Source organism: Felis catus, chromosome C1 (genome assembly GCF_018350175.1).
Source record: "Felis catus isolate Fca126 chromosome C1, F.catus_Fca126_mat1.0, whole genome shotgun sequence".
Taxonomy (NCBI): domain Eukaryota; kingdom Metazoa; phylum Chordata; class Mammalia; order Carnivora; family Felidae; genus Felis; species Felis catus.
The window spans coordinates 102,967,883-102,988,072 of NC_058375.1; the positions used below are offsets into that span (position 1 = coordinate 102,967,883).

At 49.8% G+C, this 20,190-nt stretch overlaps 2 protein-coding genes, 1 long non-coding RNA gene and 1 other non-coding gene across 18 annotated transcripts in view; 2 read left to right on the forward strand and 2 right to left on the reverse strand.

Annotated features, from left to right (window-relative positions):
- Window positions 1-20,190, reverse strand: part of LOC111561809 (neuroblastoma breakpoint family member 6-like) — a 129,029-nt gene that overhangs the window by 28,762 nt on the left and 80,077 nt on the right. For 2 of the 9 annotated variants that reach the window (XM_045033376.1, XM_045033378.1), the window contains exon 3: window positions 174-422. In XM_045033376.1, coding sequence (XP_044889311.1) covers window positions 174-422 — 249 coding nt within the window. Of the gene's footprint in view, window positions 1-173; window positions 2,030-20,190 lie in introns of those variants that run through there. The other 7 variants (XM_045033379.1, XM_045033375.1, XM_045033377.1 and 4 more) reach the window with 6 other exon arrangements.
- Window positions 4,336-8,260, reverse strand: LOC123379036. The gene is made up of 2 exons (XR_006582967.1): window positions 8,195-8,260; window positions 4,336-6,373 (listed from the first exon to the last, which is right to left on the reverse strand). It is a non-coding gene; the product is annotated as an uncharacterized LOC123379036 (long non-coding RNA).
- Window positions 8,257-20,190, forward strand: part of LOC101095725 (neuroblastoma breakpoint family member 6-like) — a 74,395-nt gene continuing 62,461 nt past the window's right edge. For 3 of the 7 annotated variants that reach the window (XM_045033391.1, XM_045033389.1, XM_045033382.1), the window contains exons 1-3: window positions 8,257-8,857; window positions 14,244-14,338; window positions 14,773-14,829. The gene's annotated coding sequence lies outside the window, so the exon portion shown is untranslated. Of the gene's footprint in view, window positions 8,858-11,153; window positions 11,328-12,708; window positions 12,860-14,243; window positions 14,339-14,772; window positions 14,830-15,039; window positions 15,254-20,190 lie in introns of all 7 variants that reach the window. The other 4 variants (XM_045033383.1, XM_045033384.1, XM_045033385.1 and 1 more) reach the window with 4 other exon arrangements.
- On the forward strand, window positions 8,976-9,139 carry LOC111562190. Its single transcript, XR_002745232.1, has one exon. It is a non-coding gene; the product is annotated as a U1 spliceosomal RNA (small nuclear RNA).

Below are 20,190 nucleotides of genomic sequence, written 5' to 3' on the forward strand. Positions count from 1 at the left end.
AGTGATGTATCCTATTATTATTCAGTTGTAAGAGTTTCTGTACGTTCTCACTGAAGCTTGGAAGTTGCTCTACTCCCTTTGTACGTGAATTCCTTGTTCTAAAATTTGGCCAATATTTATATTAGTTTTTATGTGGCGAGAGAATACGGAAGACCAGAAAGCATTTAACTTACCAGAGAGGAAGACAGATCATCACTGGTCATTATGGAGAGGATGACCCTATGAGATTTAGTGAAGTTGCCTCTGTTTCCCCAGCTGGCCAAGACACAGTGGGTAGTAGCTACAGATGCCAGCCGTTTCCTCTGGAGACCTTGGCAGTGTTGACTGGTTGGAGCACCATGGACCCCGGGTGTCAGTTGTGTCCTAAAAGGCTGAAATCTGGCTGAGGCTCCAGGGCTGTTGGGCCAAGGCAGGTCACCCAGCTGTTGGCAAACACACAGGCAGACCAGGACAATCACCGAGGTCATCGCCAGGGAGCTTTGGCCATTTCCTCCAAGGAACCCACCACCACTACACTTCTCATGACTTCCTGTTTACCAGACTGAGATCCCCAGGACAGTTGGGAGAATGTGTTATTCACCACTGTATTCGGGGTTCCTAGCACCGAGCCAAGCACTGAGGAGGCCCTCAGGGACCACTGTATTCGGGGTTCCTAGCACCGAGCCAAGCACTGAGGAGGCCCTCAGGGACTTCCTTTCACTGATCAAATACAAGTTGCTGCCAATCTCTGACCATCTCAACTCCATTCCAGTCACAAATGTCCACTCAGGGGCCCCTGCTTTCTCCCAAGAGGTAGCGAATCCCCTCCCTCAGAGAGGAACCTGCCCTACCCTCTCCATGTCCCAGGACACTGCCCTGTGGTGAGCTCTGATGAAGACGGGGTTCTCCTCAGGGATTCCTCTCAATGGCTCACTCTGTCATTGGGAAGAGATGTCCTGGGCCTGGCCCCCCACTCCAATCCTCTGCTCTGTCACAACAGAACACCCCAGTTCAGGAGAGCTACCACATTGTGTTTGCATCGTTCTCCCACTGCTTTGTCTTCCTTGGGAAATCGTATTGATTTCCAAGTTCTGAACACAGCCTCAGGAAAATGAAGCACTCAACCAATAGTCAAGAAAATCACTGGTTAACAGATATTATGTGTAAAGCCTTCCACATTCCTGACCAGAAATTCAGAAGAATATTATTACTATTATGACTTCAGATGCAAGGGTCCCCTGCCCTGGCCCCTCCTCGCCTTAGGGCAAAACGATTTGTGGTAAGAATGGACATCTCCAAATCTGATCCAAACGCCATTGATCCCTCCAAACCCACACTTCCTTGGAGGCCATCCACTGTCAGGGCAGCTCCAACGTCGAAGCTCGGGGACTGGGGCAGAGCCTCATGGTCACACCATCCTACCGTTAGCAACGGTGCTTCCCGGCAGTGCAAACCAACCCCCGTCCGTCCTGTGGGGCTCCTTGGCAGATGCACCGTTCACTGTGGAGTGCGTTACACCCCCAGTCCTCACTGCTCACCTCAGGCTGCTCCTTGCAGGGTTGGATGCTATTGAACACATTCCTCAGTTTCTCCAGATTGTTCTGAGCTCAACTTGCCCGTATTCTCAGGTCCTTGGGCAACCACCGTTCCACCATTACCTTTGTCCTTCTCCAGGTTATTCTCATGCTCCACACCTGCTGGTTTTCTGTCTTCCATAGACCCCTCGGTTCTGTTTCCAGTGTGGGCTCAGCCGGGCTCCTGCAGGAGACACACAGACAAGGGACCAAGTCAGGTCTCAGCCCCAGTCCCCAGGACACGTTTAACAGGCACCTCAGTCCCTCATGCTCTCAGAGAGACTGAGTGGTAAGGGACTTTGGAGAAGTTGAATAACAACCTTATGTTACAGATGAGGAAACTGAGGCCCAGAGAGATGAGGAGATTTTCCCAAACTCCCTCATCGCTTGATGGCAGCAGACACACCAACAGGTGTCTTGGCCACAAGCTTCCCTTGGACTCTCCTATCACACCCTCCAGGAACCCACATCTGAATTTCAGAGGACACTGATCAAACATCAGTACCCCCTCCCCCGCCCCCCGTTAAAACAAAACGGGTCCAGCTTCGCTCTTCGGCATGTTGCTGTCCGGTTTTCCCAATACCGTTGGTTGCAGAGACTGTCTTTTTTCCATTGGATATTCATCCTGCTTTGTCAAAGAGGAGTTGACCATATCGTTGTGGGCCCATTTCTGGCCTTTGTATTTTGTGCCATTGGTCTATGTGTGTGTGTTTGTGCCACTACCACCTTGACTTGATGACCACAGCTTTGTAATAGAGCTCGGAATCTGGAATCGTGATGCCCCCAGTTTTGCTTTTCTTTTCCTGGATGGAGTTAGCTCTTCATGCACTTTTGCGATTACATACAAATTTTAGCATTGTTGGTTCTAGCTCTGTGACAAAGGCTGGTGGTATTTTTTTTTATTTATTTATTTTTAACATTTACTCATTTTTGAGAGTGAGAGAGACAGAGCATGAGCGGGGTAGGGGCAGAGAGACAGGGAGACACAGATCCGAAGCAGGCTCCAGGCTCCAGGCTCCGAGCTGTCAGCACAGGGCCCGACGAGGGCCTCGAACTCACGGACTGCGAGATCACGACCTGAGTCGAAGTCGCATGCTCAACCGACCGAGCCACCCAGGTGCCCCATGGCTGGTGGTATTTGGATGGGGATTGCATTTAATGTGTAGATTGCTTTAGGTAGTATAGACATTCCTCTGAATTTTCTAGTTGTTCCAATCCCTTACACTACATTTCCTTTCCGACATCGTAGTTTCATGTCTCTCTCTCGTTTTTAAGAGTTCCTTTAAAAAAAAATTATTTATTTTGAGAGAGAGAGAGAGAGAGAGAGAGAGAGAGAGCGCACACCTGCAAGTTGGGGGGGGGGGTTGGGGAAAAATAGAGAGGTAGAGAGGGAAGTCAAAGCAGACTCAAGTTGTCAGTGCAGAGCCTGTTGTGGGGCTCAATGAAGAAACCATGACATCATGACCTGAGCCAAATCAAGACTTGGACACTTAACCTACTGAGTCACCCAGATACCCCATGATTTTCATCTCTTAAAGGTACAGAGAGTCTTTTCTATGTTTTCCATTATCTATTTAACATTTTCAACTGATGGAATATGATCACTTAAAACACATTTTTAATGATTATTTATTTTTGAGAGAGAGAGAGAGAGAGAGAGAGAGAGAGAGAGAGAGAGAGCGCGCATATGCACGCACAGGAGGGGGGCAGATAGAGAGGGGAGACACAGGATCCGAAGCAGGCTCCCAGCTCTGAGCTGTCAGCACAGAGCCTGTCGTCAGGCTTGAACTCACAGACCTCCAGATCATGACCTGAGTAGAAGTCAGAAACCCAACTGAGTGAGCTTCCCAGGCACACCTACGATTAGAATACATGTGTTCATGTCCTTCTCTGGTGGTTCTCACATCTGGGTCAGCTCTGGGCTCTGTTCAAAGGATTGATCTCTCTCCTCATGAGCAATTCTTTCCCCTTTGTGAGAACCGGGCCCTATTGCCTCTAATCTTCTCACAGGATTGCCCCCGATTTGCTGGAGGTGGCTCCCAGGGAGGCACAGAGCAGGACTGTGCTGCACCCTTTGGGCGCCCCAGCAGTTCTCCCTATTGGCTTTCCGCAGCTCTGTCCTCCCTTCTACACTGTCCTGTGGACTCTCAGCTCCGTGTCCTCGACCCCACGAGGTCCACTGGGCTCCTCGTCAGTCTCCTCTCCCGGTTCCTTGCTTCGAAAGTCTCTCGGGGCAGCACACTGGCGCCACGGTAGGGCTCGGCTCGCCTGTGTGTTTCCAAGTGTCCGGGATCGCCATCCTCCAACCCTGATGCCCAGGATCTCGGAAATCCGAATTCCCTCTCCTTGTGTGGTTTGTAGTTGCTTTCTGGTTTCGGGCAGGAGAAGAAATCCAGTTCCTGTGGGTCTGTATTGGTGTGGCTCCTAGAGTTTAGAATCAATGTTGGAAAATGATTCTGAATACAGACTTTTACGAATACAGAAAATAGCCACAGTCAGGGTGAAACACTGGGAGAAGGAAACCCTCAACGTTTGTACTTAAAAAGCACTGCACCAGTGCTAAGGGCATTGTTTTTTAAAGAGGAGCCTGTGGCCTTATTGGCCGATGAGGCCACTTGAAGAAGATGAAGTGGGAGGAGCAGGCGGCCTCGAGGACGCCCATGCCAGGCCCACAGCACTTCGGTGCAGGAGGGCAGAAGGCAGAGGGCCTGCCCCGTGGCTAAAGAGCACCATCAAGAGCATCATCAGAGCACCATCAGCCAGGGTGCCCTCGGCCCGGCCCTGCAGCCCAGAACAGGCACGGTTTGTACAGGGCCTTGTGACCCTGCTTCTAAACGCCACACTGGCCTGGGAACTCGCAACGGCTACTTTTCGCTTCAGTGCCCGTCCTCACGTGGTCACCCAGGGGAAACAGGACCCTGCTCCCTCCGGATGGGACGCGTGGTCCCCACACGGGAGCTCCTCAGCAGTTCTAAAGCACACGAGTGACAGCGGTGCCCTGAGGGACAGTGGGGCTCAGCCAGCACTACTCCCAGATGTACGCCTGCTCGGGGCCAGCTCAGCCCGGCCAGCGTGGGCTGGGCGTCCGTCTACACTGCAGCACCCGAGTGCTTTGAATCCACGTGGCGAAAGTGGTGGCTTCCCACGTGCAATGTCCCGCTTAGCCTGGCGCCTCCTATCTCCGTTTATGGCCTCCAAAGTGTGGCGATGACCGCGGCCTAGTTACGCTGTCCCCTTTTAACTAAGTCCTCTCTGGGGACCTGGGACTCGTGGCCAGACCAAGCCCATCGAGAGTCCTCTATAAGATAACCCAGTGATCATACTTAAGTGGCACCTGAGAGGCCCCCAGTTGTGTGAAAGCCTCGTCTGTGTCTTCCTAGTGCTTTAGGATGCGTGTCCTTCTGTATAAATGTACCACAGAGACTTCTCTATGTTGCTACATAGCGATATGTTTTGGGCAACATAACTGGTGGACAGAGTCTGTTAGAGGAAATGAAACACAGTCTTTTCGGTGGCTATGAGAGCAAAACGTGTATAAAGAAATCAAACATTTTTCTTCACCTGCTTTATTTCTGATCTGGGCACCGTCTCTAGGCTGAGTGTGCGAGAGGAGCAAAGTCACACTGTCCCTAAGAAGGTCACGGTCCAGTGTTTAAAGTCTTCGGAGTAAAGGAAAAAGTTGGGGCTTCTTTGATCATTGTGTAAGAATCCCCAATGTAAAAGTAAAAGAGAGTGTTTCTTAGGTTGGGAAAGCCTTAGAGTCAGCAATGGACGTCACAGAAGCTACCACCTGGGCTCTAACCCCAAGAGATGTAGTTGGTGTGAGGCCCCAGCATCTGCATTTCTTACATCAAACCCAGGTGATTCTGATGCAAGTGGGCTGCAGACCAATTCCAACATATTGCTCTCTAACATTGACCCAAAGGTACGAATAAAGTTGGTTTCCTTTAAGGGAGCATCTTTAACTGCGAAGCGTGGAAGTCCTTCCCCAAATGTGGCACCGAGATCTGCAACTATTCCTCGGCCAAGTGTCCTCGGTCATGTCCTTCCAGGAACTAACACAAAGCTATCGCTCCACGATGATTTCCTAGAAAGAGTTCAACAACACAGACAGCAGCAACCACAAAACCCTCAAACACCATCCTCCCCACCACCTCCAGTAACAAATAGATCCATCCAAAGACTCACACCTGAGGCAGACACGGGTCCTACTTTCATGGTGGACGGAGTGACCCCACGTGTGCTGTCACACTTGGTTGTTTAAGTCTTCCCATGAGTGCCTTTGGCTGTCAACAGGGCAACTCGCTGGCCCAATCCGCAGAACGGATGACGAGTCTGTAAACAAGTAGGACACAGAAGCCCAGAGCGAGGCTGTGCTGCCCCGTGATTATTCCAGGATCCGGACAATTCCTCCCCCATCCCTGTGCTGCCGGGCCTGGTCGCAGAATCAGTACTCATGAGAACTCGGTGCTTCCACAAAGTTCGTTTTATGTCCGTGACATTTACGAGAGCAACAGCCTATGACGCCCTATAAAGCTCAGGTCTGCTCGGGATCCAGTCACAGATCACTTCTGGGGGAAAGCCGTAAGCGCCATGCTTGCATGTTCGCTCTCTGTGACATGCCGAAAAGTAGCTCTGTGCCTTAAGAGAACTCGCGCAGAGAAACGTAGCTGTGAGACGAGGGGGTTCTCCCGTATTTTTCCTTTGGTAAGTTATGTCCTTGCCCTCCTTGGGAAAGGAGCACAGCCCACTCTTGAAAAGTGAACAGTCAATCTGTGTGACCACCAGTGGCTTCCACTTTGCAGAAGAACGTGCTGAGCCTGTGTGCAGGGAACAGACTTTGAATGGTACAGAAAAGAAGGGAAAGAAAAAAGATGGCGGGTGATGAGGTGAAGAAAGGCAAAAGAAATGTAGATGCAATTCAATTTCCTTACACCTTGCAGCCCACTGGTCAACAGCTGACACAGGACCTCCTCAAGGAACTCACAACTGCCTTAATGTTAACGCTCTGCTGGACGCAAAAACCAACCTCGGCTTGAGGCCAACCAGACCTCCAGGTTCCTGTAAGCCTTCTGGAACGTATGGAACTCCTGACGGAAACTTCATTGGGCTCTACACCCCCATCCTCCCCCACCCCCAAATTAAAACTTTATAACCAGTCACACCTCACAATCCCAGTGCAGCTCTTCCTGTCCCCCTGTCCTGTCCTGTCCTCACGCTTTTTATAAACACCTTTTTGCACCGAGAACGTCTCACGAAGTCTTTGTTTTGTTTTGTGTTTTAGTTTATTTATTTTGAGAGAGATACAGGGAGAGAGAGAGAGAGAAAATCCCCAACAGTCTGCCTGCTGTCAGCACAAAGCCTGACTCTGGGCTCAATCTCACAAACCTGTGAGATCAGGACCTGAGCCAAGAGCAAGAGTCAGATGCTGAAGCCACGGAGCCACCCAGGTGCCCCGAGAATTCTTTCTGAACCTTTCACTCCTGGAGCACCTCACATCGGCAGGTACCTAACCTAACACTTCACCGTGGAAAAGCAGCGCTTGGCCGGACCACCTAAGACTCACGACCTGCAGCATTTATACAGAATTGATTCCATCCCGCAGATCTAACTACCGCTGACGTGATGAGCCAGACGCCTGACACGGGTTGTCTGTCGCGGGGGTCCCGACTCACCGCGAACTTAGAGGCTTAAAAGGACACACGTTTGTTACCTGACAGTTCTGTGGGTGAAAAGTCCCAAAAAGGATCTCACCAGACTCAGATGGAGATGTCAACAGGGCCAACGCCCCTTCTGGAGGCCTAGGGAGACTGAGCAATTTAATCCAGGGAAACCTCACTACAGTGCAGTCGGGAGGTTTTGGCAAGGGAGCGCCTGTGTCCCACCGGCCCTGGTTTCCTCTGTCCATCTTCCGCACCACCAGCTACAGCAGGCAGACATCTCCTCCTCTGCCTCCTCCAGGTAGAAGGCACCCCTGTAATCCTGTAATTCCAGGGGGCCGCCCGGATATTCCAGGACGATCTCCCCATCTCAGGGTCCTTGACCTAAGCACCTTCGCTGAGGCCCCTTTGCTGTGTGTGATGGATCATTTTCACAGGATCCGGGATGAGGCTGGGGACCTCCCAGGCAGGGGGCATCCTTCCGGGGACCACCACACTATTGACTCAGGTGACAACGAATGTCGGACCCCCGGCCCCCCCCCCCCCCCAGGTCTCTTCTAATTTCAGCAGTCTAGTAAAAGTCAAGCACACGTCAAGGCCCAAGGGAGACAAAGGCAAATCAGAAACCAGAACGCGAGGGACAGGACCAGGAAATTGCCCCAGGACTAGTCTCTTCCGAGTAGGTGCTGCTTGGCTTTCCAGACCTGGCTTTTCCCCACGGAAGGGGAACTTTGCTGGCGGAAATCTCCTCCAAGGGGAAGCGCGCAGGGGGGGAGGAAGGGACGGCAGAGGCAGAGTGGGACGCCCGGGACCCCACTAACCCCTGCTGTGACCTCTGGCAGTGGGGGGAGGGTCTAAGTGAGCTCAAGTCAGGTTTCCGTGGACCCGCCCCCGCCTCAACGCGGAGATCCTGGTGCGCCCCAGCCCGGGCGTCCACCAGGGGGCGCCACGGCCCCGCCCCGCCCCGCCCCGCGAACGCACCTGTAAAGCAGCAGGCACGCGGCAGTTCTCAAACGACAGGTGTGGGTTCGCGCGCCCCGAGCTGCCGCGCTGGTGTCCAGTCCTGGTGCGGGGGGACTGGCTTGGCGGCTGAGCCCCTCAGGTGGAGCCATCGCACTGTGTCTCCTTCAAACCGGGCTCTGGGCAGAGACAGAGCGAGAGACAGAGCGAGCGAGGTGTGAGGGCGCTTCTCCGGCTGGGGGACGTCCTCCCTCGTGTTCCTCTCAGGCGGGCGCAGTCGGCCCGGTGCTGACCGCCGCGTGGGCGCCACGACGGGCGCAGGGGGCGTTGCGGGAGCTGCATGGAGAGGGAAGACGAGCGGGAAGCAAATCAGCGTGGAGGGGAGAAGACGGAGGAGACCCGCAAGGAGAGGAAGGAGGCGGGGGGCGGGAGGAAGAGGAGAAGCCTCAGCGCTGAGATCCCGGCGGGAGCGGAGCTGGGGGCAGGGAGACGGCGTGCGCGTGGAGCCGGGTGACGCGGGGAGGGGCGGGGAGTGAGGCGGGGCCGTTGCGTCCTGACCGGGGCGTGGCCTTATGGAAATGAGGCCGCGGTGGGCGCCGCAGAATTCTACCGGGCGGTAGAATTCCCCGGGCTGTGGAAGTGCCCGAGCTGTGGCTCGGCTTGTGTGAGGACGACGTGTGTGGGGTGAGGACGGTTGAGACGGGAGTGGGTGCGGAGGGTTTTGGGGTGCGGGGAGGCCAGTGACCGTGTGTGTACAGTGCGGTGCGTGTGAGGCTGGGTTGGGGCGGAGGGGCCGGAAATTATACTTACCTGGCAGGGGAGACACCATGATCAGGAAGGTGGTTTTCCCAGGGCGAGGCTTGCCCATTGCACTGCGGGCGTGCTGACCCCTGCGATTTCCCCAAATGTGGGAAACTCGACTGCATAATTTGTGGTAGTGGGGGACTGCGTTCGCGCTCTCCCCTGGTCAGCGGTCTTTCAAGGTCAGATGTGTCTGAGTGCTTCGTTGCCTTGTTTTTCTCCTTTCTCTTCTTCCTTTAAGGTGTCTGTTCACAGCAGAGTAAGTTGCTGCTTTTGTAGGCAGTTCTTTACTTGTTCTGTCCTTGGTATTGGTCTCCTGTGTGGCTGGTTGTTTCTCACTTTTGACGGGGGGAGCAATGTCCCTTGGGGGTTTGAACTGTTCCTTACTGTCACGCTGATCCTCTACAAAGGCTTCTTTACGGATTTGCTTTTGTGAAAAGGGTGAGAGGGCTCTGACCTCTCACCACACATGTGGCGCCAGGACTGCAAGTGGGAGCTCAGGACCTGACCTCAGCTGGGTTAGGAGCTGGAGCCCAAGTCAGATGCTTGCAGTCTGGATGCTTAACCAACGGAGCCTCCTAGGGGCCCCATGTGTTCGCATTTCTTAGGGATGGCCTCAGTGCTTTCTCTGCAGGAAAGGAGGGAAGTGGGGCTGCAGTGGTCAACCATTGCCTCACCTCCCCATTTTCTGCCAGCAGGTACAAGGGAGCTCCCAGGAGCCTAAGGCCAGTGCTACTCAGAGGTGTCTTTGGGGAAAAAAAAAAGAAAAAAGAAAATCACTCCAGGGCTGCCTGGGTAGCTGAGTGGTTGAGCGTCCCACTTTGGCCCAGGTCATGATCTCAGGGTTCCTGAGTTTAAGACCCACCTCCTGCTCTGGGCTGACAGCTCTGAGCCTGGAGCCTGCTTTGCATTATGTGTCTCCCTCTCTGCACTGCGCGCGCTCTCTCTTGCAAAAAATAAATAAGAACCATTAAAAAAAAGAGAAGAAAAACACTCTGAAAGGAGGGGATTATATGGAAAAGACAAAAAGAATCACACGGGGATTTGGTTGGGTTCCCACAGGGTCCCCATGGGTTGGGGGAAAGGGGACTCTCACACAACAGGAACTCAGGAAACAGGCGCACAGGGATTGGAGCATATGGAAGGCATTTCACACATCTGTAAACATTTTGCCTCACGTGGAGATCGTGGTATGTGCTTGGCTGTCATAAGGTGCCTGAATCAGGAAATCTGGAGGTACTCTCCCTGAGGAAAGGATGGGGCAACTACCTTTGTCCTTGCAGATCCAGAGCCATTCTGAGCCCTGAGAGAATCTTACGCGTTGACTGACATGCCAATTCAAGATCAACGCAGAGACCCTACACTTTTAAGTTTGTTGGGTTTCCCGTGTGTGGCCAGAGGTCCCCTGGCGGAGAACAGTTGACACGCGGAGTACAGAAGTAGGCCATGAAACAGAATATTACCTGCATATACCACATTACTTACCGCCCTCACTAGTCTCACTGAACATGGGAGTGGGCATTGCAATACCTGGTATTCAACGAGGTTTATGGAAAAAAAAATGGAAAGTTTGGGTTAATAGTTTAAATTGTTGTGTCCACATTGAATTCCGTGGGCAGTGAGGAAAGTTTTCTAGGTTCTGAGTGTGGAAATGAGGGGCTAAAGGATAAAAAACAATTCTACAACTCAATGTAACTTTGGTAACAGTATCTTTCACACTTGACACAGTTTTCTTTCATTTTGTCTGATGCCCTGCTCCCCTGAGTAAGTCTAAATGTATTTGTACAAGAAAGCTGCTATCAATACGAAACGTAAAATCCATACCATTGCCTTGGGCCCTGCTTATTCCTAACGGTGTTTTCGGCTGGTTTCCAACTGCTTGTAGCCACGTTATGGCTCACTCTGAAAGCAGCCCATTCTAGCCACAGGCACACTTCTCCTTGGCCCACCTCTAGTCTAGGTTAAGCAGACCCTCTGAGCTGGCTCCCTCACTGGGGGCAGGATGTAGGTCAAGCAGGTAATAAAGGGAAATGGAGAGAGGATGCTTAAACCAGGCGTTGTTGTGAGTGTGATGGACAATGTGGGAGGACCATGGCATTGCTAAAATAACATGCCTGGCGATACCTCTCCCTCTCTCTCTCTCTCTCTCTCTCTCTCTGCAAACTTGCACTGCCCAAAGAGCGATGCTGGGAGAAACCATTGTATCTCTTCTCGGAGGAAGAAAATTGGATTCCTGCTGATTTATAAGCTCAGCCTAAAAACTCCCCCCAGACAATTTGGACCGAAGAACAGGAACTGGGTTCCTTGCAGTTGCTCAGTTCCTTCAGTGACCCTGGCCTGGAAAGAAAGAAAGGTACCCCGGTCAACTTTCCGCATAAACGTCGAGTGAGGAACCTCTTGGCAAACACACTCATGGTAGTTAGTGTAGGGAGAGTCCTTACCTACGACATGCCTGTAAGTGGGAGGGATCTCGTGTGAGCAGAACCCTGTAGGGACTCAAACATATGCCCGTGGATTTATGTAGCTTAGTTTCCTGGAAACTGTCGCATCAGTTATGTGAGTATCAGCCTAGCAGATGACTTCTACCAGGTTCATCGACTTCAACCAGATTCATTGGGTACAAGTGACGACTTCATGCAGCACTTAGAGAGCACGTATGTTAACTCGGGGCCAGAACACGCCCTAAGGTGGGAAGAAGTTTCTTGCAGTTAGTGTTGGTTGTCCGAGATTTCTTGTTGCTTTGCTCGTGCCTCACACAGTTAATTTTATCCTTGAAAATGTACATCAAACTTGATACCAGAGAAGATTTGTGGGTTTGGTGGGTCTGATTTGGCAATGCAGTATTTTATGTGTGTCCTTTTCAGATGGATGTGTCTGATGCAATTCTCTGACTGTTCTTAAAGCACTCATCATGGCCAAGATAGACAGGGATAATCTGTGAGCAAAGTGACTGGTGGATCATGGATGAAATACGTAGTGGCCTTTATGGCCACGTTTCTTGCTGACACGTCTTCCAAAATCACGTATTGTTCTTTTTGCGTGTGCCCATTTGTGACTCCCAAAGCCCAGAGCCACCTTTCCCTGCCACCCTGTGGTCCTTGTCCTCAGTTCCCTACAAGTTCAGGATGATGACAGCTCTCATTAAATCCCACACAGGAGAAAGCCCATAGATCGTAACTCTCTATCCCTTAGCAAATGTTAATTTCCCATATTAGGAAAGGAGCAGAGATTAAGAGAATATCAAGTACAGTGAGCACTCTTACCTTGAGGAGGTACATCGACCTTGGGGAAATCTGCCACACCACGAGTGAAAAATTGTTCCCTGTCTCCCCTGGCATAATCTTAGGAGAAACGTAACCTTAGGAGAAATTTCGGATTTCCCTTCAGCCAAATCAGCAGGAACGTACATCCCAAGAAACAAGTGGGGGATTATAATCATTGCAGCCGGAAAGATCACACCCCATGGTCTCAGTAAGAGAGTGGTAGAAAGAACCACACATGACAGGATTAGGGCTGTGGTTGGTTGATGGCGGGGAGGCTGGAAGGAAGCAGGGTCTGCTCTACCTTGAACACTGGTAGTCTGCACGGGCCCTTCTTGACTGCGGTGAGAGTCAGCAGTCATTTCCTTACGAAAAGAGGAGGGTGTTTGGGGCGTTGTAGTTTGCACGGTGACTTGGTGTTTGTGGGGCCTGCTTGGAATGATCAGGTAGTCTTGTTGTGTCTCATTGTCTCAGGGTTCAGAGTCTCTTTGAGGTTGAGATCCTGTATCTGAGACTGTTTATTCCCAGCGTGAGAACAAAACAGCCAGGCCGAGATGTCAGCAGGGCCATTCAGGGCATCAGAGGCTGGACTTGTTCATTCTCCCTGGAAATCCCTAACCTAGAGGTCAGTAAAGAGAGCACTCTGGGCTCACAAGCTGTAGGTGCGAGCCTGGCTGAGTTACAGTGTGACTTTGCCTGGGTGTCTTGAATTTTCCTTTCTGTGGCTCAGTGTCTCATTTCAAAATGGGGCCAATTGGGTTTCTCCTACACAAGTCGTCCCCGGTGTTACAGGAGAGGTGCAGGTGAAGCACTGAGCCCAGTGCCTGGCAGGGAGTAAATACTCAGCACGTATTAGCTCTGCTCCGTCCTCTGCCGTCAGCAGCTTTATCATCTGCCTAGCGCTTTTGGACAAGTGCAGACCATTTCAGGTTCGGATACAGCATCATCAATAACTGTTCTGCAGTTGATGGAGATGTAGTTGGTTCCCGTGATTGCTCTTACAACAATGCTGCGGAGGACATCTCTATCTCTAGATCTCTGTCTCTACCTCTATCATCTTCATGCTACCTTGTATATTTTTCCAGTATGTATTTCTGTGAATGGAATTGCTCAGTTTAGAAATACATTTACAGGGGCACCTGGGTGGCTCAGTCGTTTTAGCGTCTGACATCAGTCCAGGTCATGATCCTGTGCTTCGTGGGTTCGAGCCCCGCACTGGGGTCTGTGCTGACAGCTCGAAGCCTGGAACCTGCTTCCGGTTCTGTTTCTCCCTCTGTCTCTGCCCCTCCCCTGCTTACACTCTGTCTCTCTGTCTCTCAAAAATGAATAAACATTAAAAAAAATTTACAAATATATTTGTACATACCTAATTTTTCTAATTCCTGTCCTAGTGCCTTGCACAGAAGATTTATGAATTCATATTCTCTATATTTTCAAGTATTGTTTTGTTCCTCTCTCTTGCTGATACTGGATAGCATTTGTACCTACCATTTTTTTGCCAACAAGTAACCCCTATTCAGAGATTTCCTCAAATAAGTTTACAGTCACTGGTCTCACTTACCTGACATCCCAGAAAAGCAGAAATCAACATGATTTTCTCTTTGCTCTCCTTCAAAGAGCAAAGAGAATGATTTTCTTTTTGCTCTCCTTCAAAGAGCAAAGAGAATAAAAAAGTTCCTGTTTTATGACTGCTCTTTTTTCTCAGATAATCTGAGCCAAGACCAGTGCACATATATCACTCTTACTTCGTGAGAGCTCCTGTCTTTTGGCTTCACAAATTCTTCTGGGTTTTGAGGGTGAGAGCCTGGTTCACCAAAGAGGTGTGAGATTGTGATTCCCTGACTTCTGTTGACAGAGGGCCCAGGTTGGAGCCAAGTGTGAACTCAACCTGAGGAATTAGGCCTCCATGATTGAGCTTGAGCAAAAGAAAAATTGGAAAACAGAGACATTTAAGTTTGCATTTTCATTAAAATAGGACTTTACAAAATAGATCTTTTCTTTCTTTCTAGTCAAAAGAAGAGGAGAGGTTGCATTGAAAAGACTTGGGGGGAACATAATACAGTGGCTGTTACATTGCTCTCCTTGAATTGATTTGCCTGTGCGGGTAAGTGGTTCTTGCTATAAAACCTTATCGGGTAGCTCAAGAGAACAAGAAGCTAGAAAAAAACTCTTCCATAGAAGATGGAGAAAGTTGATAGATTTACAAATAATGTTATGTGGAATTAAGTGTTCTACCATGTTTCTTTGGCAACGTTAAAGAGTTTGTTTGGCAACATTAAAGAGACATTTCTCCAGCACTTGAAATGCCCTTCACAGTGTCCCTAATGTTACAAGGGCTTGGGAGCAGTCATGTGAAAGTGAGGAACAGATTGCTACTGTGGTTTTTTCATGCTTTTTTCTTTATAGAGATTAGCACACACGTTTGAAAACATTACAAAGCTCAGCGGATTAGAAATAAGCATCTGAACTTCCCCATTGCTGCATATTACCAAATGATAAAACAGTGGTTTCTGACAACAAACATTTGTTATCTCCCAGTCCCGCAGATCAGAAGTCTGGATGACGAGGCTGCTTCTCTGCTCACAGAATTGATGAGTATGTTGCCCCCACCTGAACAGGTCTGACAGTGACCTTGTTGTGGTTGTCTCTCCCATGAGAGGCCACCCTCACCATCTCCCTCCTCTGGGGTCCTCTTCCCTGATCTGATTTCCATCTGTCATGATTGTTTCCACTTACCCAGGTGGCTTAGGTGGAAGCCTAGATCTGTGGGGTCCCAGAACTGATCTCTGCCGTCTCCTACTCCAGGAAGAGAATAAAAGGACAGAGGTCTTCATAAAGAAATGACCCCATGAGGGCTGACATCCCCCAGCGAATGGAACAGAGGAGGAAACTATAGGGCAGTGGAGGTGCTAAAAGCCCAGATCACGGAAGCGGGACCCACTTCCCAGAAATGTCCCCATTTCCCATTGAAAGCCATCTTGAATGAGGGACTTGATCTGCTCAAAGCTGAGTCAGTCTGGTGAGCACTGGGGCTTTCAGGGTCTGCATCCTATGCTCATTGTTTACTAATGGGCTTCTTCCTTACCTGGGAATCTCCTTGGAATTTTTGTCTGAGATGCAGCTTCTTATCCCCATGGGATTTGAACAAGCACCACAGTGACTCTGATGTAGGTGATCTTCAGCCCCACAGCTGGTGCCCAAGGACTGGAGCCCTGTCTGCTGCATGATGTCACATTTCACATCCAACACCCCCGTGGTTCATGCTGCCTTCTAACTATTTACAGTATACGTTCTCTATTTTACACGAGGAAAAGGTGCTCAAAGAGATAATTACATCATCCGTCAAAGTGTATGTGACGTGTGGTAAAGCTGGTTTTGGAATCCTGGACTGTTTTTTTAATTCTGTACTTCTATTGCTTTGGCACAGATCCGGGATAGGGTTTGTTTGGAAATGTGGTTGGGACTAGAGATCGGTAAAAGGCAGTTGTTCCTGATAACTGTTATTTATCTGCTTGACAAGTATTTACTGAACGTTTTCCCTGGCAGGCTCTTAATGGAGGCGCTGTGGAGACGGGATGAACAAGGCAGACAGAGTGCCCGCTGTTAGGAAGATGATTTCCCAGCCCAGGAGATCAGTGTCTTATACATAACCACATCAATACATTTTAATTTCTGCTGTGATGAATTTTACTTAATTGTTGAGTTCCTTGGGCCCATTGTGTGAGGCAGGCTTGAAAATCAAATGAATATAAACAACAGGACTGTAGAAGTGTGACAAGGAAGTGTCCCAGGAAAGGTCCTTGCGACATTTTTGTTTTAACGGGGGACAGGGGAGGGGGTACTGATGTTTGATCAGTGTCCTCTGAAATTCAGATGTGGGTTCCTGGAGGGTGTGATAGGAGAGTCCAAGGGAAGCTTGCGGCCAAGACACCTCTTGGTGTGTCTGCTCCCATCAAGCGATGAGGGAGTTTGGGAAAATCTCCTCATCTCTCTGGGCCTCAGTTTCCTCATCTGTAACATAAGGTTGTTATTCAACTTCTCCAAAGTCCCTTGCCGCTCAGTCTCTCTGAGAGCACGAGGGACTGAGGTGCCTGTTAAACGTGTCCTGGGGACTGGGGCTGAGACCTGACTTGGTCCCTTGTCTGTGTGTCTCCTGCAGGAGCCCGGCTGAGCCTACACTGGAAACAGAGGACCGAGGGGTCTATGGAAGACAGAAAACCAGCAGGTGTGGAGCATGAGAATAACCCGGAGAAGGACAAAGGTAATGGTGGAACGGTGGTTGCCCAAGGACCTGAGAATACGGGCAAGTTGAGCTCAGAACAATCTGGAGAAACTGAGGAATGTGTTCAATAGCATCCAACCCTGCAAGGAGCAGCCTGAGGTGAGCAGTGAGGACTGGGGGTGTAACGCACTCCACAGTGAACGGTGCATCTGCCAGGGAGCCCCACAGGACGGACGGGGGTTGGTTTGCACTGCCGGGAAGCACCGTTGCTAAGGGTAGAATGGTGTGACCATGAGGCTCTGCCCCAGTCCCCGAGCTTCGACGTTGGAGCTTCCCTGACAGTGGATGGCCTCCAAGGAAGTGTGGGTTTGGAGGGATCAATGGCGTTTGGATCAGATTTGGAGATGTCCGTTCTTACCACAAATCGTTTTGCCCTAAGGCGAGGAGGGGCCAGGGCAGGGGACCCTTGCATCTGAAGTCATAATGGTAATAATATTCTTCTGAATTTCTGGTCAGGAATGTGGAAGGCTTTACACATAATATCTGTTGACCAGTGATTTTCTTGACTATTGGTTGAGTGCTTCATTTTCCTGAGGCTGTGTTCAGAACTTGGAAATCAATACGATTTCCCGAGGAGGACAGAGCACTGGGAGAACGATGCAAACACAATGTGGTAGCTCTCCTGAACTGGGGTGTTCTGTTGTGACAGAGCAGAGGATTGGAGTGGGGGGCCAGGCCCAGGACATCTCTTCCCAATGACAGAGTGAGCCATTGAGAGGAATCCCTGAGGAGAACCCCGTCTTCATCAGAGCTCACCACAGGGCAGTGTCCTGGGACATGGAGAGGGTAGGGCAGGTTCCTCTCTGAGGGAGGGGATTCGCTACCTCTTGGGAGAAAGCAGGGGACCCCTGAGTGGACATTTGTGACTGGAATGGAGTTGAGATGGTCAGAGATTGGCAGCAACTTGTATTTGATCAGTGAAAGGAAGTCCCTGAGGGCCTCCTCAGTGCTTGGCTCGGTGCTAGGAACCCCGAATACAGTGGTGAATAACACATTCTCCCAACTGTCCTGGGGATCTCAGTCTGGTAAACAGGAAGTCATGAGAAGTGTAGTGGTGGTGGGTTCCTTGGAGGAAATGGCCAAAGCTCCCTGGCGATGACCTCGGTGATTGTCCTGGTCTGCCTGTGTGTTTTCCAACAGCTGGGTGACCTGCCTTGGCCCAACAGCCCTGGAGCCTCAGCCAGATTTCAGCCTTTTAGGACACAACTGACACCCGGGGTCCATGGTGCTCCAACCAGTCAACACTGCCAAGGTCTCCAGAGGAAACGGCTGGCATCTGTAGCTACTACCCACGGTGTCTTGGCCAGCTGGGGAAACAGAGGCAACTTCACTAAATCTCATAGGGTCATCCTCTCCATAATGACCAGTGATGATCTGTCTTCCTCTCTGGTAAGTTAAATGCTTTCTGGTCTTCCGTATTCTCTCGCCACATAAAAACTAATATAAATATTGGCCAAATTTTAGAACAAGGAATTCACGTACAAAGGGAGTAGAGCAACTTCCAAGCTTCAGTGAGAACGTACAGAAACTCTTACAACTGAATAATAATAGGATACATCACTCCGAAATTGCGTAAAAGACGTGTATGGCCATTCTGGAACAGGCACTTGAGTCATCCACCATTCTTCTTCTTTTTAAAATCACGGTGATAATTCAAGATCCTTTCCATTTCCATATGAAGTGTTGGATCAGCTTAGAAATGTGTCCTAGCATGTCTGCTGGAATTTTGATTGGCCTTGTATCAGATCTGTAGATCAATTTGGGAAGAATTGACATGTAAACCATATTGAGGTCTTCCAATCCACAGCAAATTTTACCTCTCCATGTGTTTAGTTCATTAATTTCTCAAGGTAATGCTGTGTAGTGTTCAGTGTACTGTTCTGACACGTATTTTGTGTGATAAGACAGTGCAAGAAGAGAATTGGTCAAGAGTCTTTTAAGTTTATTGTTATCTATTCTGAGAGGGCTATAGAGAGCAAGCAGGCAAGGGTCAGAGAGAGAGGGAGACAGAATCCCAAGCAGGCTCCACACAGTGAGCACAAACCCTGAAGTGGGGCTCGATCTCAGGAACTGTGGGAGCATGACCAGAACCAAAATCACCAGTCGGACACTTAACCAGCTGAGCCACCCAGGCGCTCCTGGTCAAAAGTCTCCAAGAAGAAATACCTCACAAAACACGATATACAAATGGCCACAAAGCACTTGAAAAGATGCTCTGCTTGAAACCACTTAAAGGCATAAAGTTGAAGAAAAACCAAAATGGCTTCACTGATGTTTTCGCAGGGTTCGATTTTAAACTAACCTTTTCTTGTCTTCCGCAAAGCTCCCCTCCTCCCTTCTTAGCCTTGTGTATCAGGAAGCAGGTACACCCCAGGACATGAGGAAGGAGTGTAGCAGCATGTACACAGTTGCTGTCACCACTGGCCACACCTTGATTTTCCCGATAAGACCCCCAACCCTTTCCTCCAGGGGGCAGGAGCTGGCAGTTTTTGAAGGCCTTAGCCTGCTGTCGTCCTCTTTGCCTGGGAAAGCAAGAAAGCTGTTAGTGTTCCTCCTTATCTCAGACTCTGTCTTTGTGGTATATTTTGGCTCCAAAGCACGGAGGTCAGTTTTCCAGAACACACTCAGTCATCAGGAGGAACACAAGTTAATGCTACCGTGAGTTAGCATTACACGTCCATCGCCATGGGCTGAAATGAAGAAGACCGGAAATGTATGTGGTGAGGATGTGAAGTCACTAGAAGTTTCCAACACTTGTGGGAATGAAAACTGGTCCAGTCCTGTAGAGAGGCTGAACCATAGTTAAACACTGACCACTCACACGAACAGCCATTTCACTTCTAAGTATTTACACAATATGTCCACACACCGATCTGTACATGAAAAGTCCCCATCGCTTTCTTCACAGTGGCTAAACCCTGGAGACCACACAGAGGTCACTAGTAGGTGACTGTATAAATCGACAGGATGTAGCCATCCAGAGGAATACTACTTAGTGATAAAAAAGCATGAACTGGCGATACGCACAGTAATATGGATGGATTTCAGAATCCTTATGCTGCACCAAGGAATGTAGGCACCAAAGCGTTCCACCTACCTAGAGTTGTTAAAAAATGCAAACCCACCTGTAGGGTCAGCGGTTGCCTGGGGCTGAGGCAGAGACAGTGATGGACTGCAAAGGGCCACAAGGGAAGTTGTGAGCTGGAAGAAATGCCGTGTCTTGATGGTAGCTAGAGTTTGATTTTGCTGTGCATTGAATTGTACGCCTTATTTACTTTTTTAATGTTTATTTATTTATTCTGAGATTGAGCAGGGAAGGGGTAGAGAGAGAGGGAGAGCAAGACAATCCCAAGCAGGTTCCACACTGTCAGCACAGCACCCGATGTGTGGGCTTGAATCACTGGCCGTAGGATCATGGCCTGAGCCAAAGTCCAGAGAGTCAGATGCTTAACTAACTGGGCCACCCATACCCCACATGGTACACTTTAACAATGCCGTCTAAGGAACCCAAAGTATCCCTCGGTAGCATTCGTGTGATAATCTAGTGTATTTCTCCATACCAACCATGAGCATTTAGAAAATGAAATTTAAAAACAAAATAAAATTAAACTCAATAAACACAATAGAGATTCACATCCACACAATCATTAAATGCATAAGAACACATATAAGGA